Here is a 22559-nt window from a genome sequence, read left to right on the forward strand (position 1 = left end):
CAGCTGAGCCACACAGATTATTTAACTTCCTGTTAGCTAATCTAAACTGGACTGGGAGTAAAGACGGTATATTTGGCTGGAGCACCACCATCTGGGCTGGGGGGTTTACTTAATTTCTTCAACTTAGTTCCCCAAACTCATGTGGTGGCAACGGGCAGCAAGACTCTACCAACAGTTCTGGTCCATCACTATCTCATTCACTTCAAACCAGGTGGTGTTCTGCTCTTGGAGATCCTCCTTCAAAGCACTTCACCGGGTATTGTTTGGCCAGCTCTGTCTTCTTCTTCTGTCTGATGGTGTTTAATTAACTATTCTGAGTTGGGGCCCCATGTACAATATATTGGCCTATATTTTGCATTGAGCATAAGATAGTTCCCTGCTCACAATGGCCACCGATCCCCAACAGTGGGCACTTTGCTAGATCAGATACCTAATGACAGCAAATCTACACTCAAAAATTCACAAAAGGTCTATGGCGGCAATCTTATCATTGTGTCCGCCGGTCAATGGGTAGGATAAGTTGGTAAGATCGCACGAGAGCTGAGAAATCAGGTTCATGCCCGATTTCTTGGCTCTTGCAATCTCAGTAAAAAGTCTGACAACACCAGGTTTTAGTCCAACCTATTTATTTCATAATATACTCACAAGCTTTCGGGGTTAGCCCCTTCGTCAGGTGAATGGAGAGTTCTGGCCTCAGACAGATCTTACCAGCACCAGATATCCAACGCGATCAGCCTTGCACCTTGCACCCTTGCATTTCCGGCGTGAGGCTAAATAATTTATTTAAATATGTTTGAAACTGAATTTACATTGATTTAATGAGTCTGGGACTAATTCGTCCAGGTTCACTTTTCTGTGTGATCTCGCCAGAGAATCACAGCTGATCCCCAATCGTGATGATCTCACTGGTAGAACTGGAGGCCATTGAGATTCCCCAGGGAGGTCAGGTCAAGGGAAAGTGCCCCTTGGGTAATGTCAGCCTGGCACTGCTGGCCTTGCATCTGGCAGTGCCCACTAGTCAGTGCCAAGGAGGTAGGACTGGAAGGAGTGGGCTGACTGGGGGTAGGACAAAATGGGGGGAAGCCAGTCGTTGGTGGGGAAGGGGAGGACCCGCTGTGCAATCTGCATTAGGTATCAGTGGGAAGAGGGCGGGGAGGCTGTTGTCACTCTGCACTAGGGATCAGTGGCTGGAGTGGAGCACAATTGGAGCTGGGCATGGGGAGGGTTCAGGCAGCCAATCGCGGGGTTGTCAGGCCACTGATCGCGGGGGTGGAGAGGGAGGGGAGATTGGTCCTGTCGCAATAGGTCTAAGGCCCCTGCATTAGCTCAGGGGTGCTGTGTTTAAGCCATGGAGACAAGCTGGAAGCAGACAGGTCTCTGCTGGTAGAGACCCATGCATGCACAATAGTGCCCTCTGCTGCTCTCAACCAGCATTCAAGTGACTTAAGCCCTGCCCCTGCCCTCTACAGGCGAGAAACCACTTCTGCTGATTTTTCATGCATAAGAGTGCATACGATACCATGGTTAGTAAGTTTGCAGATGATACCAAGATTGGTGGCATAGTGGACAGTGAAGAAAGTTATCTCCGATTGCAACAAGATCTTGATCAATTGGGCCAGTGGGCTGATGAATGGCAGATGGAGTCTAATTTAGATAAATGCAAGGTGGTGCATTTTGGTAGATTGAACCAGGGCAGGACTTACTCAGTTAATGGTAGGGCTTTGGGGACAGTTACAGAACGAAGGGATCTAGGAGTACATGTTCATAGCTCCTTGAAAGTGGAGTTACAGGTGGACAGAGTGGTGAAGAAGGCGTTCAGCATGCTTGGTTTCATCGGTCAGAACATTGAATACAGGAATTGGGACGTCTTGTTGAAGTTGTACAAGACATTGGTAAGGCCACACTTGGAATACTGTATACAGTTCTGGTCATCCTATTATAGGAAGGATATTATTGAACTAGATAGAGTGCAGAAAAGATGCTACCCTGACTTGATGGTTTGAGTTATAAGGAGAGGTGGATAGACTGGGACTTTTTTCTCTGGAGCATAGAAGGCTGAGGGGTGATCTTATAGAGGTCTTTAAAATAATGAAGGGCATAGATTAGCTTGATAGTAAATATCTTTTCCCAAAGTGAGGGGAGTTTAAAACTAGACGGTTTAGGGTGAGAGGGGAGAGATACAAAAGTGTCCAGAGGGGAAATTTTTTCACACAGAGGGTGGCGAGTGTCTAGAACAAGCTGCCAGCAGTAATAGTAGAGGCTGGTACAATATTGTCTTTTAAAAAACATTTAGATAGTTACATGGGTAAGATGGGTATAGAGGGATATGGGCTAAATGCGGGCAATTGGGATTAGCTTAGGGGTTTAAAATAAAAAGGGCAGCATGGACAAGTTGGACCAAAAAGCCTGTTTTCATGCTGTAAATCTCTATGACTCAATAGCAGATTTGAACTTGCCCAAAAATAGAGCTGAAACTCTCCCTTTTTCACACCCGTCCTGGACTTCGAATTTTTTTGGTAAGATTGCCCCATGTTATTGCATCACAATCTCACTATATATATTGTTGATAAAAATGACCTAATCTGTCTTAAAATTATTCTAAGCAAAAAAGTCAAAATTCAAGATCCGTGCAGATTGGATCAGATCAGTGTTGCAGCCCCTGAAACTACTTTCCAACAGTGCAGTCCAGTTACTTCAGCTGTTGAGAATTCAGAGATAAATGCATAGAGTCAAACTCCATATCTTTCAACTTTATTTAGTTATCCACATCTTACAGGTAAGTCAGAGAGAAGGTGGGAAGAGAAAGAACTGAAGAGAAGGTTCTGCAACTTAATAGCAGAAGTATATCAAGTCTTGGTGTGAGGGGAAAGATTAAAAAAATTAAATGGCATGAAGGGTCCTGAGAACCTAACTTGCAGCATAAAAGAAAGGTGCAATTGTTTTTTTTAAGTGGGCTAAAAACTATTGAGCCATTTGTCATGCTTAGCTTTTAAATTCCCTATATTTTTATTCATAGAATCCCTACAGTGCAGAAGCCAGCACCATCTCTCTGACAATGTGTGGGATTTTACAGCCTCACTCAGCAAGAGCATAAATTCCTGTCCGAGATCAATGAAGATTTCTATTGTCGGACCCTTGCCCTTTCTAATTCTGTGGCGGGCAAGGTGGTAGAGTTCCAGCCAGAGTGTCTTACCCTATCCCTGTAACCCCGTACACCCCTCTTGTTTTTACTACTAAAAGTCCTAGAAGCCAAATTTATAAGTAAGGCAATGAAAAGGGCTGTGTTTCCCTGGATCAGGTCTGGACATGGAAGGCATTCACTTCTACGTTATTATTATTCCTGTCAGTTTAGTACCCAGAAATGTGGGTCAGGTCCAAAGGGGTGAAATCTCAAGGTTATGGGTCCCCTCACTCCCTTTATTCCATGACATTATGCCGCATGAGCAGATACACACAGGACAGCACTTCAGGTAAATTAGCTTTGAGGTACCTTTGACTTCTCAAGCCTATACATGATAGTTTTCTATCTTTTGGAAATAGTACAAGTTAAAATTAGCGTACCTCTGCTAACATTTCTTGAAGTTCTCCTTCACTTGGGCAACAGCCCAGAGATCTAATAATTGTGCCAATTTCCCTGTAGACAGAAGATAAACAGATTAGCCATGGAATTTACAGATGGATTTCATAAAATACATAGGATATGTAATCAAATTTATATAATGCATTAACAAAGAAATAACATTAAAATAATATTTTAAATGGTTGGTTACGATTTACATCAAAAATTATGGTAGTCATTGTCAAGCATTTTGTAAATCACCTGGATTTTTAAGATTAAGTCACAGTCTAAATATAGGAACAACTGATATCCTATGGCATTGCTTACAAAGGTGAAAAATGTATTTCTTTCCTTCACTAACTCTCCACTTGTGCTTCACTCTCGTTCTTTGTGTCCACCTGTCCTACACGTCTTCTATCCTACACTTTCGCTATGACTACGACACGTTTTGTTACATCCATACCTCTGTATTTTTCTCTGACTCCTTTCTTTGTGATTTTGCTATGCTGCTCTTTCTGTAGATTTTTCCTTCTTCTTGTCTCCTTTTTCTTACATTTACTGCTCAAATTTTATTGGAGCAGAGGTGGAAGGTGTACAGGAATGAGATGGGGGGGTGGGGGGGTGTATGTGTGGAAACAGACACCCCAAAATGGAAAAGTGGTCAATGTCTGTGATGAAAGCCTGTTGTCGATTGGATGATTTCCAGGGCTGTGATGGAATCCAAACCAACATGCATGAATGAGAGAAGGTAGAAGCTCAGCTGTGGGTGGGAGGACCAGGGGGCTGGAGTCCAGGCTTGGGCAGTTTACAGTGAAAGAGGCTTACATAGGCAGGGAGTAGTAGCAGGTTCAGGTCAAAAGGGAGTATGGATTGAGTTAGAGAGGTAGGGGGAATCTGAAATTGGATCTGGAAAAGGACCTAAGGGGAAGAGGCAGGCAGTGATACCTAAGACTGGGCTAAGGCAACAAAGCTAACTGGAAGATAGCAGTTTCCTGGCTATAAATGTCATAATGCAACAGCAACAACATGGAATGCACTGACACTTGGTGGTCAATTTGACAATTGCTGTCAGCGCAAAGATTGACCCACAATGTAAATGATATGCACTTTCCATATTATTAAATAATGTTGTGAATCTGACAGTGATTAGCTCATTCCAACTACATGACAGTAAGGACCAGGTTCTTGCCAGGGGCAAAATAATTCAGCCACTTTCCAGCTTCCATGAAAGTAGGATTGAGTCTGTCACCATAGGCAGGATTTTAGCTTCCAGGATAAGGACCCCAATATCAGCATCATTTTTGGGTCCCAACCATTCCCCAGGGTGGCAGGGAGAGAGTGTAATCACGACCCGCAAGTTGATTGTGGTGGGCTGCTAATTTCCTGGAGGGAGGATCTGGCAGCCAATTAACAGCAACAGGTATGGGATGGAGGTGGGGCTTTTAAAGTGCAGGGCTGATTTAAAGGCACCATGCTGCTATTATTGTGAGGATAGAGTGATAACTTCCATGAGGAATTGCTGATTGATCACCCTGTGGGGCTCATTGAATACAAGTTCCCCTGGTAATGGGCAGTGAGTTTTAAGTTTATTAAGTAGTGTCACAATGTAGGCTTACATTAATACTGCAATGAAGTTACTGTGAAAATCCCTAATCGCCACATTCAGGTACACTGAGGGAGAATTTAGAATGGTCAATGCACCTAAATCAGCATATCTTACAAACTGTGGGAGGAAGCCGGAGCACTCGAAGGAAACTCACGCAGACACGTGGAGAACGTGCATACTCTGCACATAGTGACTCAAGCTGGGAATCAAACCTGGGTTCATTGCATTGCGAGCAGTGCCAACGACTATGCCACATGCTGCCCTGTGGCCTGCCCAGCTGGAACTCATTATCTGAGCCTTTTATAAGGCACTAATGTGTGTACACCATTGTAGTGGTTTTATTTTGCATTCTGTAATAAACTATGTTCCTTTCTAGTTGGACGTCTTGTGTCATTACAGTTACACAATGGTCTGCACATAGTTTCTGTGGTGAACACATTTACACCTCATGCCACCGAGTGTCCCATCTAAGTGGGGTAGATGTAGACTGAATGGTTATGTGAGAACGTGATGATACATCTACAAAACAGGTCACATGGCAGGAGCTATCCCTTGGAGCACAGGCAGAGCACGTATTGAAGTAGCTGCTAAACTAGTGAACAAACTACTCTTTGATGAAGGTCCTTGCTGTCAGTGATTTGGGAATCCAACACGTTTATAGCTAATAACCTTAAAAGAAAGAATATGGCAAAAAGGCGGAGGGGTGACACTAAGCGAATTGCTCATTCGGAGAGTCAGTGCAGAAATGAAGGGCCATATGGCCTCCTTCTGCATTGCAATAATTCTGTGAATTGGTGATTTGAGCTAATATTGAAGGGACATGTGAGGCTGAGGTTACTTAAAATGGATTTTCATAGGAGGCACAGATTAAAGAGGCTAAGGTGATGGAGTGAACCTGAAAGGGTGAAGAGTAATGCAGATCCAGGAACAAGCAAAGCAAAAACAATTCCTGGGTGGAGAATTACCAGATAGGAGAAATATAAAATATAATGATCAGTGAAAACAGGTCAAATTTGCTAACAAATCAACTCCCCAATCCCCTCACCACCCGCAACCAAGTGCATACATGGACCAACCCACAAGTTAAATACAATACAACAGACAAAACACAAGATTTTTAAAATAGAAAATGTGTACCATTTAAATTGGTCTGTGTGAATTTGTTCATGTGCTGACAGCAGTTATCAATCTGACCACCAAGTGTCAGTACACTCTAAAGATGCTGTTGTGAGATTACATTTATAAACTCCAATGACATCAATAGAGCAAGTTTACATGAGAAAGTATTTGCAGTTCAATGGCCAATTCTGTACTTATTGTACAAAATGGCCATCTTTAAAAAAAGCTTTTTGTTTTATAAACAATTACTCTTCCTGGTTTTACTTATTGGGGAAAGCTTTTGCTGCAGAGGAAATCGAACAAAATTCATTTGGTAAAGAAATTCAACTTGTGGCTGCCCATATTGTGCCTATAAAATGGGCCTCTGAGTTTCATGTTGTGGTTTGTACCACTTGATCTGGACTGGAGATGCACTGACCTCCAAGATACTATGTTGGTTTGGGATGGGGCTGACGAGAGAGATTTCCAGCACACAGAGTGCATGCCCGAAACAGGCGTTGTCTATTTAAATATGTAAATTCCTAAAAGAAAATAACAGTAAAAGTAGGGAGATAAGAATACTCGTCCAAACTGGTCTTGTATACTTTAAAATGGAACTCTAGTGAAAATACTGGTCCAAACTGTTCTTTCCTCCTGGGTTCCCAAAACGAATTGACTCCAGTATAAAATTCAGAAACTATTGGCAATGTAGGTGCTGGATATGTTCTATCCGGGTGTACCAGATCTTGTATGGCCTGGCTAGAAGTCCTTAAAGAATCATTAGAAGCCTCTCAAAATAAGGACTAAGATATCTTCAGTTGTTATTTAACGTAAGAACTAGGAGCAGGAGTAGGCCATCTAGCCCCTCGAGCCTGCTCCACCATTCAATAAGATCATGGCTGATCTTTTCATGGATTCAGTTCCACTTAACTGCCCACTTACCATAACCGTTAATGCCTTTATTGAAGGTCCAAGCTGAAATTTTCCCCCTTTCCTTTCTATCAGTTAAGGAGAAATTCTGTCATTAAGAACAGGACTAGGAATTGACCTTTGAAGCTTTGACATGCCAGGAATTTTTTTTTAATTTAATTGAATTGATTTATTATTGTCATATGTATTGGGATCTCACTGTTTCTTGTGAGCTTCATAGAACACATAGGGGAGACGAAAAGAAGCAGGTGCAGAATACGGTGTTGCGATTACTGATAAAGAGAAAGATCAGTTTGACTTGTGATAGAACCATTCAAAAGTCTGATGGCAGCAGGGAAGAAGTTGTTCTTGGGTCAGTTGGCACGTGTTTTCAGACTTGTGCATCTTTTTCTTGATAGAAGAAGGTGGAAGACAGAATGTCCGGGGTGCATGGGGTCTTTGATTTTGCTAGCTGCTTTTCTGAGGCAGCGGGAAGTGTAGACAGAGCCAATGGATGAATTTATGTGAATTATCAAAAAGAGATGCCTTTTCAATTATTTATTTTCATGCATTCAGCGATTGTAGGAGCAGTTACAGGACCCCACTCCAGATAATGAACTCCCTTTAAAGTAAGACATGTCTCAAAAAGTAAGCCGCAATGCATAAAGGGTGGCACAACACTGAACCACGGGTCTAAGACAGGGTGAGACTGCTCTAATGGCCCAGATTCTCATGGCTAAACAGAAAGTGTTTAACCTTGTGTTCAAAGTCTAAATGGGCTTCAAAAGAAGAGTCATGTGGATGCAAAATGTTAACATTGTTTCTCAATTCACATGCTGCAAGACTTTGGCACAGTGGTTGGCATTGTTGCCTCACAGCACCAGGGACCCAGGTTGGATTCCCAGCTTGGGTCACTGTCTGTGCATGTTCTCCCCGTGTCTGCATGGATTTTCTCCGGCTGCTCCGGTTTCCTCCCACAGTCCGAAAGACGCACTGGTTATGTTTCTGTACCAGCCGTGCTAAATTCTCCTTCAGTGTATCCAAACAGGAGCTGGAGTGTGGTGACTAGGGGATTTTCACAGTAACCTCATTGCGGTGCAAGCTGATTTGTGACACTAATAAATAGATTTTAAACTTTTTTAAAAACCTGATTATCATTTTCTGTTTTTACTTCAGATTTCCAGCATCCACATATTTTGCTTTTCTTTTAGGATTTGCCTGTTCCCCGAAGAAAGCTACTTCAGACTTTCTTGTTAATTTGCAAATCCATGTACATCTCAGTAACTCTACAAAAGATTGTACTTGTTTCCATCCAGATCTCAGCTACTTAATCATGTGACATTGTATCCTAGTTACGTCAGTAATTATATCACTATCAAGTGCTCCTGATATTAATACTTCACCAGTCAACATTTTTAATCGGTAAATAAATAGCAATAAACATACATTGAGAGAAGGGAGTTACATCTGTAACCACCGGATTTTAAAGTAGCCATAATGGCTGCTGTATAAAAAACTCAGTTATTAGCTCAGATCTGATGGTCAGCTACAAAACAGAGTTTTCCAGTGCTGACAATGTTTAAAACCACATTCTTACCTTTTCTCATTAGCTACAATGGGAACAAACTCTCCTGACTGCAATCTGCAGCCATGGGCAATGTAAGTACCAGTGAATCCACACCCCCTTTGACATCACAAGTTGAAGACACACCCCTTGATGGCTTCAGCTCAATGACAAGTAATTAATTGTAATGATTTTAAAAGCCTTCTTTAAATCTACTTTTGATTTATTTATTTTTATTATTGTCACAAGTAGGCTTACATTAACACTGCGATGAAGTTACTGTGAAAATCCCTGAGTCGCATACTGTGGCCCCTGTTTGGGTACACTGAGGGAAAATTTAGCATAGCCGATGCACCTAACCAGCACATTGTTCAGACTGAGGAAACTGGACTCCCCAGAGGAAACCCATGCAGATATGGGCAGAATTGCAAACTTCACACAAACAGTGACCCAAGCCAGGAATCAAACCTGGGTCCCTGGCACTGTGAGGCAGCAGCGCTAACCACTGTGCTATCGTGCAAGCTCCCCTCGCCATCACCATCACCCCTCAGCTTTGCTCCCATTTCCCACATCCCCATTGTATCAGCAACCCTCTCCCCAGGACACTCCTAGCTCTTCTCCCATCCCCTTGCCTACTGACAACCCCAGCACTCCTAGCCCTTCACCCGTTACCCTTGTTCATCTATGAAATAGATGGGACAGAGGAGTTATTGGGAGGGGGAAGGGTAGTGGTGGATGTTATGGGGAGTGAGAGCAGGTGGGGAGAGAAGTGCCAGAGTAATGGGCACATGAGTGGGTGAGCAGAGCTAGAAGTGTTAGAGCAGGGGAAGATGTGGTAAGCAGAATGCGAGGCACAGTAAGCAGAATCTGGGTTTTGGCACACCTGCTAATTTAAACCATTGCACACCTGAGCAGGTTTTTGGTTGGCTAGGAACAACTTTAAATAAATTAGTGTGAATATCTGGGCAATTTACAATGTGCTAAATGGACCAAACCCAAAACTATACTTGTGAACAGATTTTACAGTGGTGAATTTCTCAGTGTTCGCCATTACTGGGATTACAAGATCTCAGCCAATAACCTTGTAATTCTCTTCAATTTAATCTTCAATACTGCTAATTCAAGTACTCTCTCTATCCCCCCTCCCCACGCTGTACCTCACCCCTCCCCCACCCCACCCCCACTCCCACGCGGACTCCTCACCCAGCTACACTTTCTTTCAAGTCAGCTTAATTCAATTCGAGGTATACTCTGTAATATTCCTATTTATTTTACAAATGCAATGAAGCTGGGCTCATTTGAGACATTGCACCACACAACATTACGAGTAGTAAAGCAGCATTTAAAGTTTGCTCCTAGACTGACTCTCATTTGGCAAGAATTTAACAAATTATAGTGCTCAGCAGAGACCAATGAAAACAAAATAGCCACAAACACAATGTTATCATCTGATTTTATGTGATAGATTGATATGCAAAATAAACAAGAAAAGTCAAAGATAAGGATTGATCATTGAGCTCAACAAAGCTCCTAATTTTCCATTTTAGCAATCAACTGAATTTGAAATATCTCCAACATTTTTCTACTTTGCATGGCTGATTGTTCCAAACATTGAACTTGTGAAAAATCAGATAAGATGATTGGCTGAAAGCACTCTGTCACTTCTGTTCAACCAGCCAGTTCCATCTGAGCCCTTTGCTTCTATTAGCTGCCTAAGAGATTACGTAAAAATGTAAAAAGCAGGTGGAGTAGGCTCCTTCAGGCTGCTTGGCCACTCAATAAAATTTTGTCTGATCTTTCACCTCAATTCCACTTTCCCTCCCTGCCGCCATGTTCCTTAGTTCCATTAGTATCCAAAAATCTATCAATCCATTCTTGAATTTACTCAATGACTGAGCAGCCCACACCCTTACAATGGTTGAATTCCAATAATTCACAACCCTGAGTGAACAAATTTCTCCTCAACTTAGTCCTAACTGGCCAACCCCTTAACCTGAGACAATGACCTCTAGTTTTGTACTGTCCTGCCATGAGAAACTGTCTGTCAACGTCTTCCCTTTAGGAATTTTATATATGTTTTGTATATTAAATTCCATTTTTATAAATTCCTGAGGAGATGGACCCACTTTACTCTATTTTCCAAACATTAGTTGATGTTCTGTAATATTGTTCAAGATATTGGAGAAGAGGCAGTTTTATAACATTACTCTCCAATAGCAAATTTCCTCTAACATCATATGGAGCCAACACTTAAGAATATCTTTCTCTCTACCTGCCATAAGTGTCCCTTTCCCGTCTACCTTTTCAACAAAGTATTTTTCTCTCCCTTTCCTTGTCTTCCACTTACACTACATGACGGTTACCTGCCATATAAGAGTTTGATGCAGAACCCGCATTACTTGAGTTTGAAAAGGCTATTGACCTCCTAGCAGTGAAGAAAGGACAGAATACCAGCTTAGCTACTCAAATATGCATAAGGACTGTCATACTTCTTCAGTGTGTTCTCAGTGAGGCTTTATTGAATTGCTCTTAAAATTTCTGCCTCTGGAAGCAGCTTCAATGGCATAGTCACATGACTATGGAAAGCTAGATGCGTCAATCAGACTGGTTACATTTCAAAACCCAAACATTAGAGTAGCATGGTGGCACTGTGGTTAGCACTGCTGCCTCACGGCATCAGGGACCTGGGTTCAATTCCAGCCTTGGGTCACCATCTGTGCAGAGTTTGCACATTCTCCCCATATCTGCGTGGGCTTCCTCCAGTGCTCTGGTTTCCTCCCACACTCCAAAGATGTGCGGGTTAGGTTGATTGGTGATATTAAATTGCCCCTTAGTGTCAGGGGGATTAACAGGGTAAATATGTGAGGTTACGGGGATTGGGTCTGGGTGGGATTGTTGTCGGTGGAGACTTGATGGGCTGAATGACCTGCTATTGTGCTGCAGGGATTCTATATGATTTACATTTTCATATCAAACAAAAGATACAAACATCTTCTCTGCATCATTTCCAGGGTTCATAAATCTATTTTGTTTGCCATTTCTGGCACCATGTTCCATGTATAAGAACATTTGTACTTCTTTAATGTGTTCTCAGTAAGGACTTTATTGAACTACTCAAGATGTCTGCCTCTAGAGGCAGCCTCATGGCTTTGTCACATGATTACAGAAAGCCTGACATGTCAATCAGACTTGTTACATTTAAAAACCAAAACAGAAAGCCCCGCCAGTTGCCATACTCCACAACCTCCTCCTCTTCTGCTGAGGAGTAGGTTCTGTCCCACAGGATCACCACATTATAGAAGAAGAAAGGGAACTGAGGCACTAACTACCAATGTACCTCATTCTTCAAGGTCACTGGAAAGGCCTTTTCCAGTCATTCTGAAGCGGCACCATTAAGAAGCTGACGGGACATATCAGAGATAAAATGTGGCTTTGGAGCAGCCAGATCCATGATTGATACGATCTCCATATGTCGGTTTCAAGATAAGTGCAGAGAGCAGTCAACACCGCTCTATCTTGCTTCCTTGGATCTAATGTATGTATTAGACACCATGGACAGGTTTTACTGGCTTGCCTTGCCCACTGATGGATGGAGCAAGCCAGCAAAGTTGTATGAGAGCTGGGAAACCAGGATCGCACTCAATTCTTGTGATCTTACGAGAGCTGGATTTCCAGTGAGGTCAGCCTCTTGCTGGAAATGGGTGAGAGGTTGAATAATTTATTCAAATTTAATTCAATGCTCATTTTCATCTGTTTAGTGAACCTGACACTCGACATCCGGGCTCACTTGCCTTTGTGGCCTTGCCAGGAGAGGTTCTCTCTGGCAAGGAAAATACCTGCTCCCCATGAACAAGTAACAGTTGTGTTGGCCTCACTGGTAGAACAGAAGCCATTGAGGCCCCCCGGGGAGGCTGAGGGCAAGGAGGGTGCCCATTGGGCAATACCAGGCTGGCAGTGCCTCCGTGCACCTTGACACTGCCAGCCTAACACCTGGACAATGTCCAGTAGGCAGTGCCAGGAGGCGAGGCCTATTGGGGCAGGGCCAGGTGTGGGTCCTATGGGGTGGGACTTGAAGGGGCAGGTCCTGAAGGGGGCAGCCTGATTGGGCAGGGAGTGGGAGGGGCCGCTGCATACTCTGTAGATGCGATCAGATCAGGTGGTGGGGAGGGGGGGGGGGGGGGCTCTGTGCTCTCTGCAGATGCGATCAGATTCAGGGGAGGTGGGCGCAATTGGTCTGGGTGGTGGGAGGGCAGTGGGGGCTAGATGTCCATACGCTACGGGGCATGCAGTCGGCTTGGGCCCTTACGATGGTGTGGGGAGGTAGAATTTGTTGAGACTGCCTACAGCAGCAGGGACCTGACAGCTCTCTCTCTCTCTGTTTGTCAGACCCCTGCTGTTGCAATTGTGCATGTGCAGCATCAGAGGTCTACACATGTGCAGTAGCCCCGCTACAGGTAGGCTGGCGAATTAAGCTCGGCCCACTTCCTGCAGCAGCTAGAAACCATTTTTTCAATGACCATGTATGTAAGATTGGGCATAAAAACCTGCCCAAAAAATGGATCAGGAACTCTCCCATTTTCACACTAGCTGGATACTTAGAATCATTCTCATAAAATTCCATGCCAGGATGGTATTGTACTGATATTGGAGAAAATCAGATACCCTCCCAAGCTTCAAAGTGTCATACTGTCCTTCCACAATAACATACCATTCAGTTCAATGCCTTTACCACTGAGAATGGGTTGAAGCAGGTCTGTGTCTTAGCTCCTACTCTGTTTGGCATAGTTTTCACTGTCATTGGCTTTCCCTGCCCACAGGAAGCAGTATAACCTCCACACACAATAAGATGGGAAACTCCTCAACTTGAAAAAAACTAAAAGCCAATACAAAACTGCAACAAGTCTTGTTCAGAGAACTTCCATATGCTGACAATGCCACACGATTCACGCACCAGCAGATCAGCTCCAAATGCTGATGGACTGTCTGTCCCATGTCTGTGTTTTGTTCTCCCTCATCATCAGTGTCAAGAAGATTGTAGCTACGGAACAGGATATTGTCTCCACCTACGATCAGACTCAACAACACAGTACTGGAGGCAGTCAACAAATTCAACTACCCTGCATCTACAGTAACCATCCTTAACAAAGAGGTCAGCACATGTATTTGAAAGGCCATCAACTTTGGTCAACTAACAAAGCAGGCATGGAAAAACAACAAACTAACTTGAACAAGATGCTGTCTATAAGGCCTGTATCCTCAGCATATTGCTGTATAGCAGCAAACATTCCCTGCCTAGAAAAAGGGCTCAATAATTCCCACCTCTGGTCTCTATGAAGCATCCTAGGCATCAAGTGGAAAGACAATGACAGAATTTTCTCACCCGACCCGCCACCAAATCGTAGTGGGCAGGAAACGGATTACGCAAAGGTCAGTTGATCTCGGGCGGCATTTTCTGGCCTTACGGCGAGGTCAGCCAGAAGATCCCACCCAAAGTCACCAATGAAGTGTTCTTTTCAAGCGCAAGTATGCCATGCACTAATCAATCAAAAAGGCTTATCTGGTTTGGGCATTTGAACAGAATGAATGATGGCCGCAACCCCAAAGATGTGCTACACGGGGAGGTACCCCCTGTCAAGAGATCAACAGGGTGCCCAAAGCTCCAATGCAAGCTTGCTGTCCAAAGCTTGCTGACACAAAATTCCTAAACATCAATCATAACAAGTGGGAAACTCTAACTGACGACCACTGCAAATGATAACACCAGCTGTGGGCAGTATTTCACCGCCCCAATGACATGTGGTTTCAGAAGCTCTAAAGCATATACCAGCCCTGCAAACAAGACATCAGCAGAGATCACCTCATAAGCAGCAATTGCATGTGGGGTACTTGTGGCAGACTTTGTCTTTCAGGAATTGGCTTCTTCAACCATGAGAAGTACAGCAGATGATCTCACTGATCTCATCAATTTCTGAGGCTGTGGCTCACACAGGTGGAAAGATGCCAGTCGCGACTTAGCATGGTCTTTCTCACTCTTCCCCCAACTATGTTCTCCAGCTAACTCTGTGTATGTTTCCTTTCACAAGTGGGACCCTTTTCCATTTAACATGTCTTTTTTCAACAAGGCCTCCAGTGGGAGAGCAATGAAAGCCACCAAAAAAGAGCAAGGACCTGAGATTTCCAGCCTGCCTTGTGGAACGTCCACCCACTTCTTTCACAGCAAATATTGTCAGTGGAGGTGATGGACAGGGGAAAGGATTGGTAGGACAGCACAACTGACAGCCAGTTTTATCTATAACCATAGCAACTTCCTCCCAGTAGTTGCTACTAAATAATCCGTGCAACCATAGCACAAACAATGACACTTGTGCTGCACAGCTGGTGCATGCATGTTGTAAACTACCTAGTCATTCGAAAGAACACGTTCCATGAAAACAAATACATAAAAAGAAGTATACATAGATTACCAATGGACTGTCTTCATTAAACCAAAACTTATTTGAAAAGATACAAGCAACAGCAAATATTCCACCAGGCAAGAAACAAGAGGGCACTGTGTGTTTGAAATAATTCAAATATATTTTGTATATTGTTACTGTGCCAGCCTCCTGAGACAAAGACTCTTAATTAAATAGTTACACCTACCTAAACCATATATGTTGTTATACGTAAGGGCAGCACAGTGGCACAGTGGTTAGCACTGCTGCCTCAAAGGTCAGGGACCCAGGTTTAATTCCTGGCCTGGGTCACTGTCTGTGTGGAGTTTGCACATTCTCCCCATATCTGCATGGATTTCTCCTGGGTACTTTAGTTTCCTCCCACAGTCCAAAGATGTGAGGGTTAGGTGGATTGGCCATGCTAAATTGCCTCTTAAGTGTCAGGGGGACTAGCAGGGTAAATGCATGGAATTATGGGGATCGAGCCTGGGTGGGATTATGGTCAGTACAGATTCGATAGAGCAAATGGCCTCCTTCTGCACTGTAGAATCTATATGTGGTGAGAACATGTCAATCTGGACTACACCACCTAACATTTAGCTCATCGACTCAATTCTGCACAAGAAAATTATTAAAAATCCACACACAGTACTCAAACTCCACAACAAAATTATGGTCCAAACCATGATTATGTTGTATAGATACGCAAGTTACTGTTTTGTCCTCAAAATCAAGAGTTGTTGAATAAATGTAGTTCTAGGTCATTGGCTCACTGACCTGACATCCACAGTGTTGTTTGACTCATGATCAAAAACAGCAAAAGCATCTTTAATACTCTTCTGAAAGTCTGCTATTAAAGCCTCTGTAGTAAATAAAAATGTGACAATTTCAGTACATCTGGCTGATTTACAATAATGCAGTGTCATAATAATAACACTTAAACTTGTATTTAACATAATCAAACATTAAAGTGGGTAATATTGCCAAGGTGCAAATCAGTTCATCTCATGGTCAAAAGGACAAGTAGTTTTCATACCATTGGTTTCAGCCTGAATGAGCAGTTGGATACGGTATTGGGTGAGAATAGAGATTTTGGCACAAGATAGCTTTCGTCTTGTTTTTATTAAGCCAATGAAAGCTCTTTCACAACTTGATGTTGGATGAATCAAGCCAGACAAGTAGCACAAAAGCAATGTTGGTCAAAGCATTAAGGGTGTGGCAAAGAGAATGAACTATTTTTTCTACATGCATGTGAAATCTACCAACACCTGTTCTTGTAGCCAAGTTATTTATAATAGTTATAGAATGATTACAGCATAGAAGTACTTCATTCAGCCTGTCATGTGCATACTATTTCTCTGTAAAAGCAACTCAACTAATCCTATTCATAGACTAATAGAATAATAGAATCCCTACAATGCAGAAGGAGGCCATCTGGCCCATTGAGTCTATGCTGACCCTCTGAAAGAGCATCTTACCCAAGCAGATCTCTGTCATGTCCCCACAGCCTGTGCACTTACCACGGATAATCCATCGAACCTGGGGTTAGTACTGCTATACAGCTCCAGCGATCAGGGTTTGATTGCTGCCTTGGATGACTGTGTGGAATTTGCTTATTCTTCCCATGTTTGCATAGGTTTCCTCCAGGTGTTCCAGTTTCCTCCCACAGTCCAAGGATGTGCAGGTTAGGTGGATTATCCATGGCAAGTGCACAGGCTATGGGGATAGGGTGGACATCAGCCTGGGTAAGATGCTCTTTCAGAGGGTCAGTGCAGACCCAATGGGTTAGATGGCCTCCTTCTGCACTGCAGGGATTCTATGATTCTATTACTCTATGAATAGGACTAGTTGAGTTGCTTTTACAGAGAGATAGTATGCACATGACAGGCTGAATGAACTACTTCTCTGCTGTAACCGTTCTATGACTATGTTATAAATAACGTGGCTACAAGAACAGATGTTGGTAGATTTCACATGCATGTGGAAAAAACAGTTCTTTCTCTTTGCCACCACCCTCAATGCCCTGACCAACATTGCTTTTGTGCTACTTGTTGGACTTGATTCATCCAACATCAATTTGTGAATGAAACTATTCCCCACCTTTTCTCCATAGCCCTGCAAATATTGTTTTTCTCTTCAGAAACCTTACTGAATCTGCCTCCACCAGACTCTCAGGCAGAACAGTGATTTAACAAGTTCAATTAAATTTCTGATCAGTGGCGATTCTCAGTATGTTGATGCTGGGGGATTTAACGGAGACACTGCCTTTTTTTAGTTAAAGTTTATTTATTAGTCACAAGTAAGGTTTATATAAACACTGTAATGAAGTTACTGTGAAATTCCCCTAGTCACCACAGTCCAGCACCTGTTCAGGTCAATGCACCTAACCAGCATATGTTTCAGAATGTGGGAGGAAACTGGAGCATCTGGAGGAAACCCATGCAGACACGGGGAGAACATGCAAACTCCACACAGTGACCCATGTCAGGAATCAAATCCAGGTCCCATGCGCTATGAAGCAGAAATGCTAACGACTGTGCCACCATGCTGTCTTTGCATGTTGAGGAAATGCGGTTAGATTCTTTATTGTTGCAGATGCCTAGCAGTCCTGTGGCACAAATATTATTTGCCATTTCCCTACCCAAACCTGTTGTCCAGGTCTAGCTGTGTGCAGGTACAAATTGTTTCATTATCTGAGAAGTTATAATTGGAAATGAACAATCATCAGTGAACATTCTGACATCTGAACTTATGATAATTGAACAAGCAGCTAAAGATGGGTCTCAGACACTACCCTGGGGAAAGTGCCTATGTTTGCCTATTTAGAGATTCATGCCTAGTTCTAGTCCTCAAATATGACTGAGGGTATCGAGAAGGATGACTAAGATTATACCCTGAATAAGAGATCAAAATTAATTAAGATGATCATGAGGAGTTGACATGTTTCTCAATGGACAAATTAAAGACACAGAGAGCTCAGGACATATTTTTAAAATAATGATACTATCCAGTTGAATAGGTTATTTGAGATAGATGGGATTGGAAAACTAGGAATCATGAAGATAAAGTGCATATGTAAATCATTATCTTAGATATTAATAAGTATTTATTTCGTAGCTAGCTCTGCTCACCTGCACAACAACATATTTGGCAGTCACAAAACTGAACTTACCAATCTCTCATGATCACAAGAGCTGCAAAATTAGTTCAAGTTAAAAGTGTGTAAAATACCCAGCTTCTGTCTACTCAGTCCATCTAATGTCAGAATAATGTTGAGGTGGGAATGCTACTTCTTTTTGATTTTGTTTTATATTATTTGATTTTGTTAACCTTATTAGGTGCTAATACTGTTCTGGCATTTTAAGTAATTCTGCACTTTACTTTGAATATCATTGAATACAATAATGGTGCAATGGTTTTGATGCAAGGTTATAAATCCTCACATAATTAAATACCTTTACATTGCTTTGGGAATAGCACGGCACTCCCCTTAAGTTTATGGCTTTTGATTATTGTTCAAGAAAATCATTGAAAATAATCTACATTACTATCAGTGATTAGGTCTTTTGGCACTGTGGGTAGCATCCCTGCCGCTAAGCCGGGAGCTCTGGGTTTGCGTCCCCAGGACTTAATGGTCAAGGAAGGTGCATTTGTCGCACAACCAAAGAATCAAACTGCAAAATCCTTCCAACACAACAATAGCAGGTAGTAAGAGTGGGAGAGATCCTAGTCAGCCATGTTTGATGTAGAGTGACACCCTTTAAGCTATAAGCATCTGGTGACAGGCTAGGAAAAACCTTGCTATGGGAATGCCTTGCACACTAGGCATGGGAAGAGAAACAAGAATAACTACAAGTGACATAGGGAGAACAGGAAGTTAAGAAACGGTGGAGGACTTCATTATGTTACTTAATGATGGCTTTAATGCATTAAAGAGGGATGACCTAAGTTCAGGAAACCAGAATGTAGAAGCAGTTTGGATCGAGATGAGAAATTATAAGGGTAAGAGGTCATTCTGGGAGTGGTGTACAGGCCCTCTAATTGTTACTACATGGTAGAACAGAGTATAAAGGAAGAGATAATGGGAGATTGACAGAAAGGTACAACAAGAATCATGGGGAATTTTAACCTACAGATAGACTGGAAAAATCATATGGGCAAAAGTAGGGAGATGAGGCATTCATAGAATGTTTTCAGGGCAGCTCTTGGAACATCTGGAGTCAACCAGAGAGCAGGTGATATTGGGTCTGGTACTTTGAAACAAGATGGCATTAATTGATAACCTCATAGTGAAGGCATCCCTGGGTAACAGTGATCAGAATGTGATTGGATTTTACATTCAGTTTCAGGGAGAAAAGACTGGTATTTTAAACTGAAGTAAGGGCAATTATGAGGGCATGAAAACAGAGCTAGCTAAAGTTAATTGACAAATGATGTTAAGAGGTGGGTTCATAGAGATGCAGCGGCTGGCTTCTAAAGGGATATTTCAGAATTGACACATTCCAATGAAAAAGAAAACATCCTAGGGGAGAACCGACCATCCCTGGTTAACTGAAGGAAATTAAAGACAGTGTACAAAGATGGCATGGCAGGTTAGAACATTGGATAGAATATAAAGAACAACAAAGAATGACAATAAAGATTAATAAAGAAAAATAAGAGGACGAGGAAAAATTACAATCACCTGAGAAGTGGTTTTGAGCAAATTGTTGCAGCATTGAAACAGTTGATGTGTTGGTTTTAATTTTTCAAAATTCCCCAGATTCAGGAAAGATTCCATTGGATTAGAAAATAGCAAATGGAACTCCTTTATTCAAAAAAGAAGGAAGGCAGAAAACAGGAAACTGCAGGACATCTGTTACATGGAAAATGTTGGAAGCTATTATTAAAGATGTTATAGCAAGGCACTTGGGAATGTTTAAGGCAATCAGGCAGAGTCAAGACATTTTTGTGAAAGGGCAATTATGTTTAACCAATTTATTGAAGTAATCTGGCAAATGGAGTATAATGTAGGCAAATGTGAAATTGTCCATTTTGGCAGGAAGAATCACAAAAGGGTAGTATGCAGGTACTGCAAATAATTAGGAAAGCTAATAGAATATTATTGTTTATTGTGAGAGGAATTGATGACAAAAGTAGGGAGGCTACGTTCAGCTGTATAGGGCACTGGTGAGACCACATCTGGAGTACTGTGTACCGTACTGGTGTCCTTATTTAAGGAAAAATGTAAATGCGTTAGAAGCAGTTCTGAGGTTTACTACAATGGCAGGTTGTCTTATGAGAAAAGGTTGAACAGGTTGGACTTGTATCCACTGGAGTTTAGAAGACAATGGTGACTTTGTTGAAACCTTAAAGATTCTGAGATGACAGACTGGATGTGGAGACGATGGCCCTGATTTTACAAAATCGGAGCGGGCAATGCTCACAAAATGGCATTTCACGTTACCTTGGATGTGATCTTACAAGCCTCAAATGGCCGTGCCAATAAAATCAGGACCAATGTTTCTCTCGTAGGAGAATCTAGAACTAGGATCATAATTTTTTTTAATTCATTCATGGGACAAAGGCATTGCTGGCTTGCCAGCATTTGTTGCCCATTGCTAGTTGCCCTCGAGAAGGTGGTGGTGAGCTGCCTTCTTGAAAGCTGCAATCCATATGCTGTGGGTTGATCCGTTCATTTAAGAAAGAGATAAGGACTTTTTTCTCTTAGCGGGTCATGAGTCTTTGGAACTCTTCCTCAAAAGGTATTGGAAGCAGAGTCTTTGAATATTTTTAATTGAATTGATTTATTATTGTCACATGTATTGAGATACAGTGGAAAGTATTGTTTTTTGCAAGCTGTTACAGACAAAACACACCGTTCATAGAGTCCATAGGGGAGAAGAAGAGGTTAGAGTACAGAATATAGTGTTGCAGTTAACGACAGGGTGAAGAGAAAGATCAGCTTAGTGTGTGATGGCACCATTCAAAAGTCTGATGGCAGCAGAGAAGGCGTAGTTAGATGGATTCTTGATTAATGAGGGGGTGAAAGGCTATTTGGAGGCAGGCAGGAAATGTGGAGTGGCGATTACAATCAGATCAGCCATGATCTTATTGAATGCTGCAGCAGACTCAGGGAGCTGAGTGGCCTACTCCTGATTCATATGTTTGTATATAAAAGGGAATAAAATGGTAAAATGTAAAAGCGAGATTCAATAGTTAATATAAAAGCAAATTACTGCAGATGCTGGAATCTGAAACAAAAATAGAAAATGTTGGAAAATCTCAACAGGCCTTACATCTGTGGAGAGAGAATAGAGGCAGTGTTTAAGTTTGGATGACGCTTCATCAGATCTAAGAGCAAAGAAAATCAGAAAAATTATCTGGTTTTAATTGCTCTTAGTTCTGAGGAAGGGTTATTCAGACTTGAAATGTTGGCTCTATTTTCTCTCCACAGAAGCTGTCAGACCTGCTGAGATTTTCCAAAATTTTGTGTCTTTGATTCAATATTTAATGTTGCTCCTTTCCTAATACTGACACAAAACATTTAAATTGGTGACAAAACTAAAGCACAAAATAGCAGTGACGGGGTGTTTAAGGTTCTTGCTGAAATCATCAGTTTCCAACAAGAGGTGAAAAATGTTGTGAATCGGTGATGATATAAGAAATCGAGTAGGCACAAGATTGTGGTTAGTCGAGCTGGATTTTAAATGCACGAATTCGTCGCCTTTTGTGGAACTTTAAGGGACACTTTAACCCTTTCTGATTCCAGTCAGGGAAGATGATCAGGTCTTTACACCGTTTATTTCCCTGCCACCCTCATTTGTTCGAACGGTTCTTGTCTCGCTGATGTTGGTTTGAAAAACGTCAGAGGATCCAGCTCTTTAAACACAAGTGGGCTCGGTTAGTTTTAATCTATCCGAGTTTGTTTTAAACAATCGGATGGATGGCTGTGTCTCTCTGGTGCGGCTGAGAGGCGGATTCCTGCAGCCCGGGGGGAGTAATGGCCGCTCTTTGCGCACATCCTCGGCACGACAGCGGTCTCCCCGGTTTGAATTTGGTGAGAAAATTGAGCTTCGGGCCCGGACTCGTCCCCCCCCGCTCTCCGCTGGGCTGCACCATCCTTGTCCCGCTCCTCTCTCTCCGAGCTGCCTCCCTTACCTGCCGTCTCCTTGTCGTCCGCCATGTTGTTTTGGGGCGGTTGCTAAGGAGCGCTGTTGTCAAGCAGGCCTGGGCGAGCCACAGGGAAGGTCAGTGGCAGCAGGCTCGGAGAAGCCCTGCAGGGCAGAAAGAGAAAGCCTGGCAACAATCCCACCCAGTCCCTATCCCCGTAACCCCATGTATTTACCCCACCATTCCCCCTGACACTAAGGGGCAATGGACAATCCACCTAACCTGCATGTCTTTAGA

The 22559-nt window shown here is 42.6% G+C and overlaps 1 protein-coding gene across 2 annotated transcripts in view; it reads right to left on the reverse strand.

The window, feature by feature from the left end:
- drc8 (dynein regulatory complex subunit 8) overlaps positions 1-22344 on the reverse strand; it is a 35768-nt gene extending 13424 nt beyond the window's left edge. Inside the window, exons 1-3 of one of the 2 annotated variants that reach the window (XM_080199847.1) lie at positions 22311-22344; positions 15948-16032; positions 3562-3634 (exon numbers count right to left, since the gene is read on the reverse strand). In XM_080199847.1, coding sequence (XP_080055973.1) covers positions 3562-3634; positions 15948-16032; positions 22311-22335 — 183 coding nt within the window. In that variant the 5' untranslated portion in view covers positions 22336-22344. Of the gene's footprint in view, positions 1-3561; positions 3635-15947; positions 16033-22185; positions 22290-22310 lie in introns of those variants that run through there. The other variant, XM_080199848.1, reaches the window with a different exon arrangement.
- Positions 22345-22559: the final 215 nt, after the last annotated feature.

Source organism: Carcharhinus amblyrhynchos, chromosome 12, assembly GCF_965287045.1.
Source record: "Carcharhinus amblyrhynchos chromosome 12, sCarAmb.v2.hapA, whole genome shotgun sequence".
In the NCBI taxonomy this organism is placed as follows: Eukaryota; Metazoa; Chordata; class Chondrichthyes; order Carcharhiniformes; family Carcharhinidae; genus Carcharhinus; species Carcharhinus amblyrhynchos.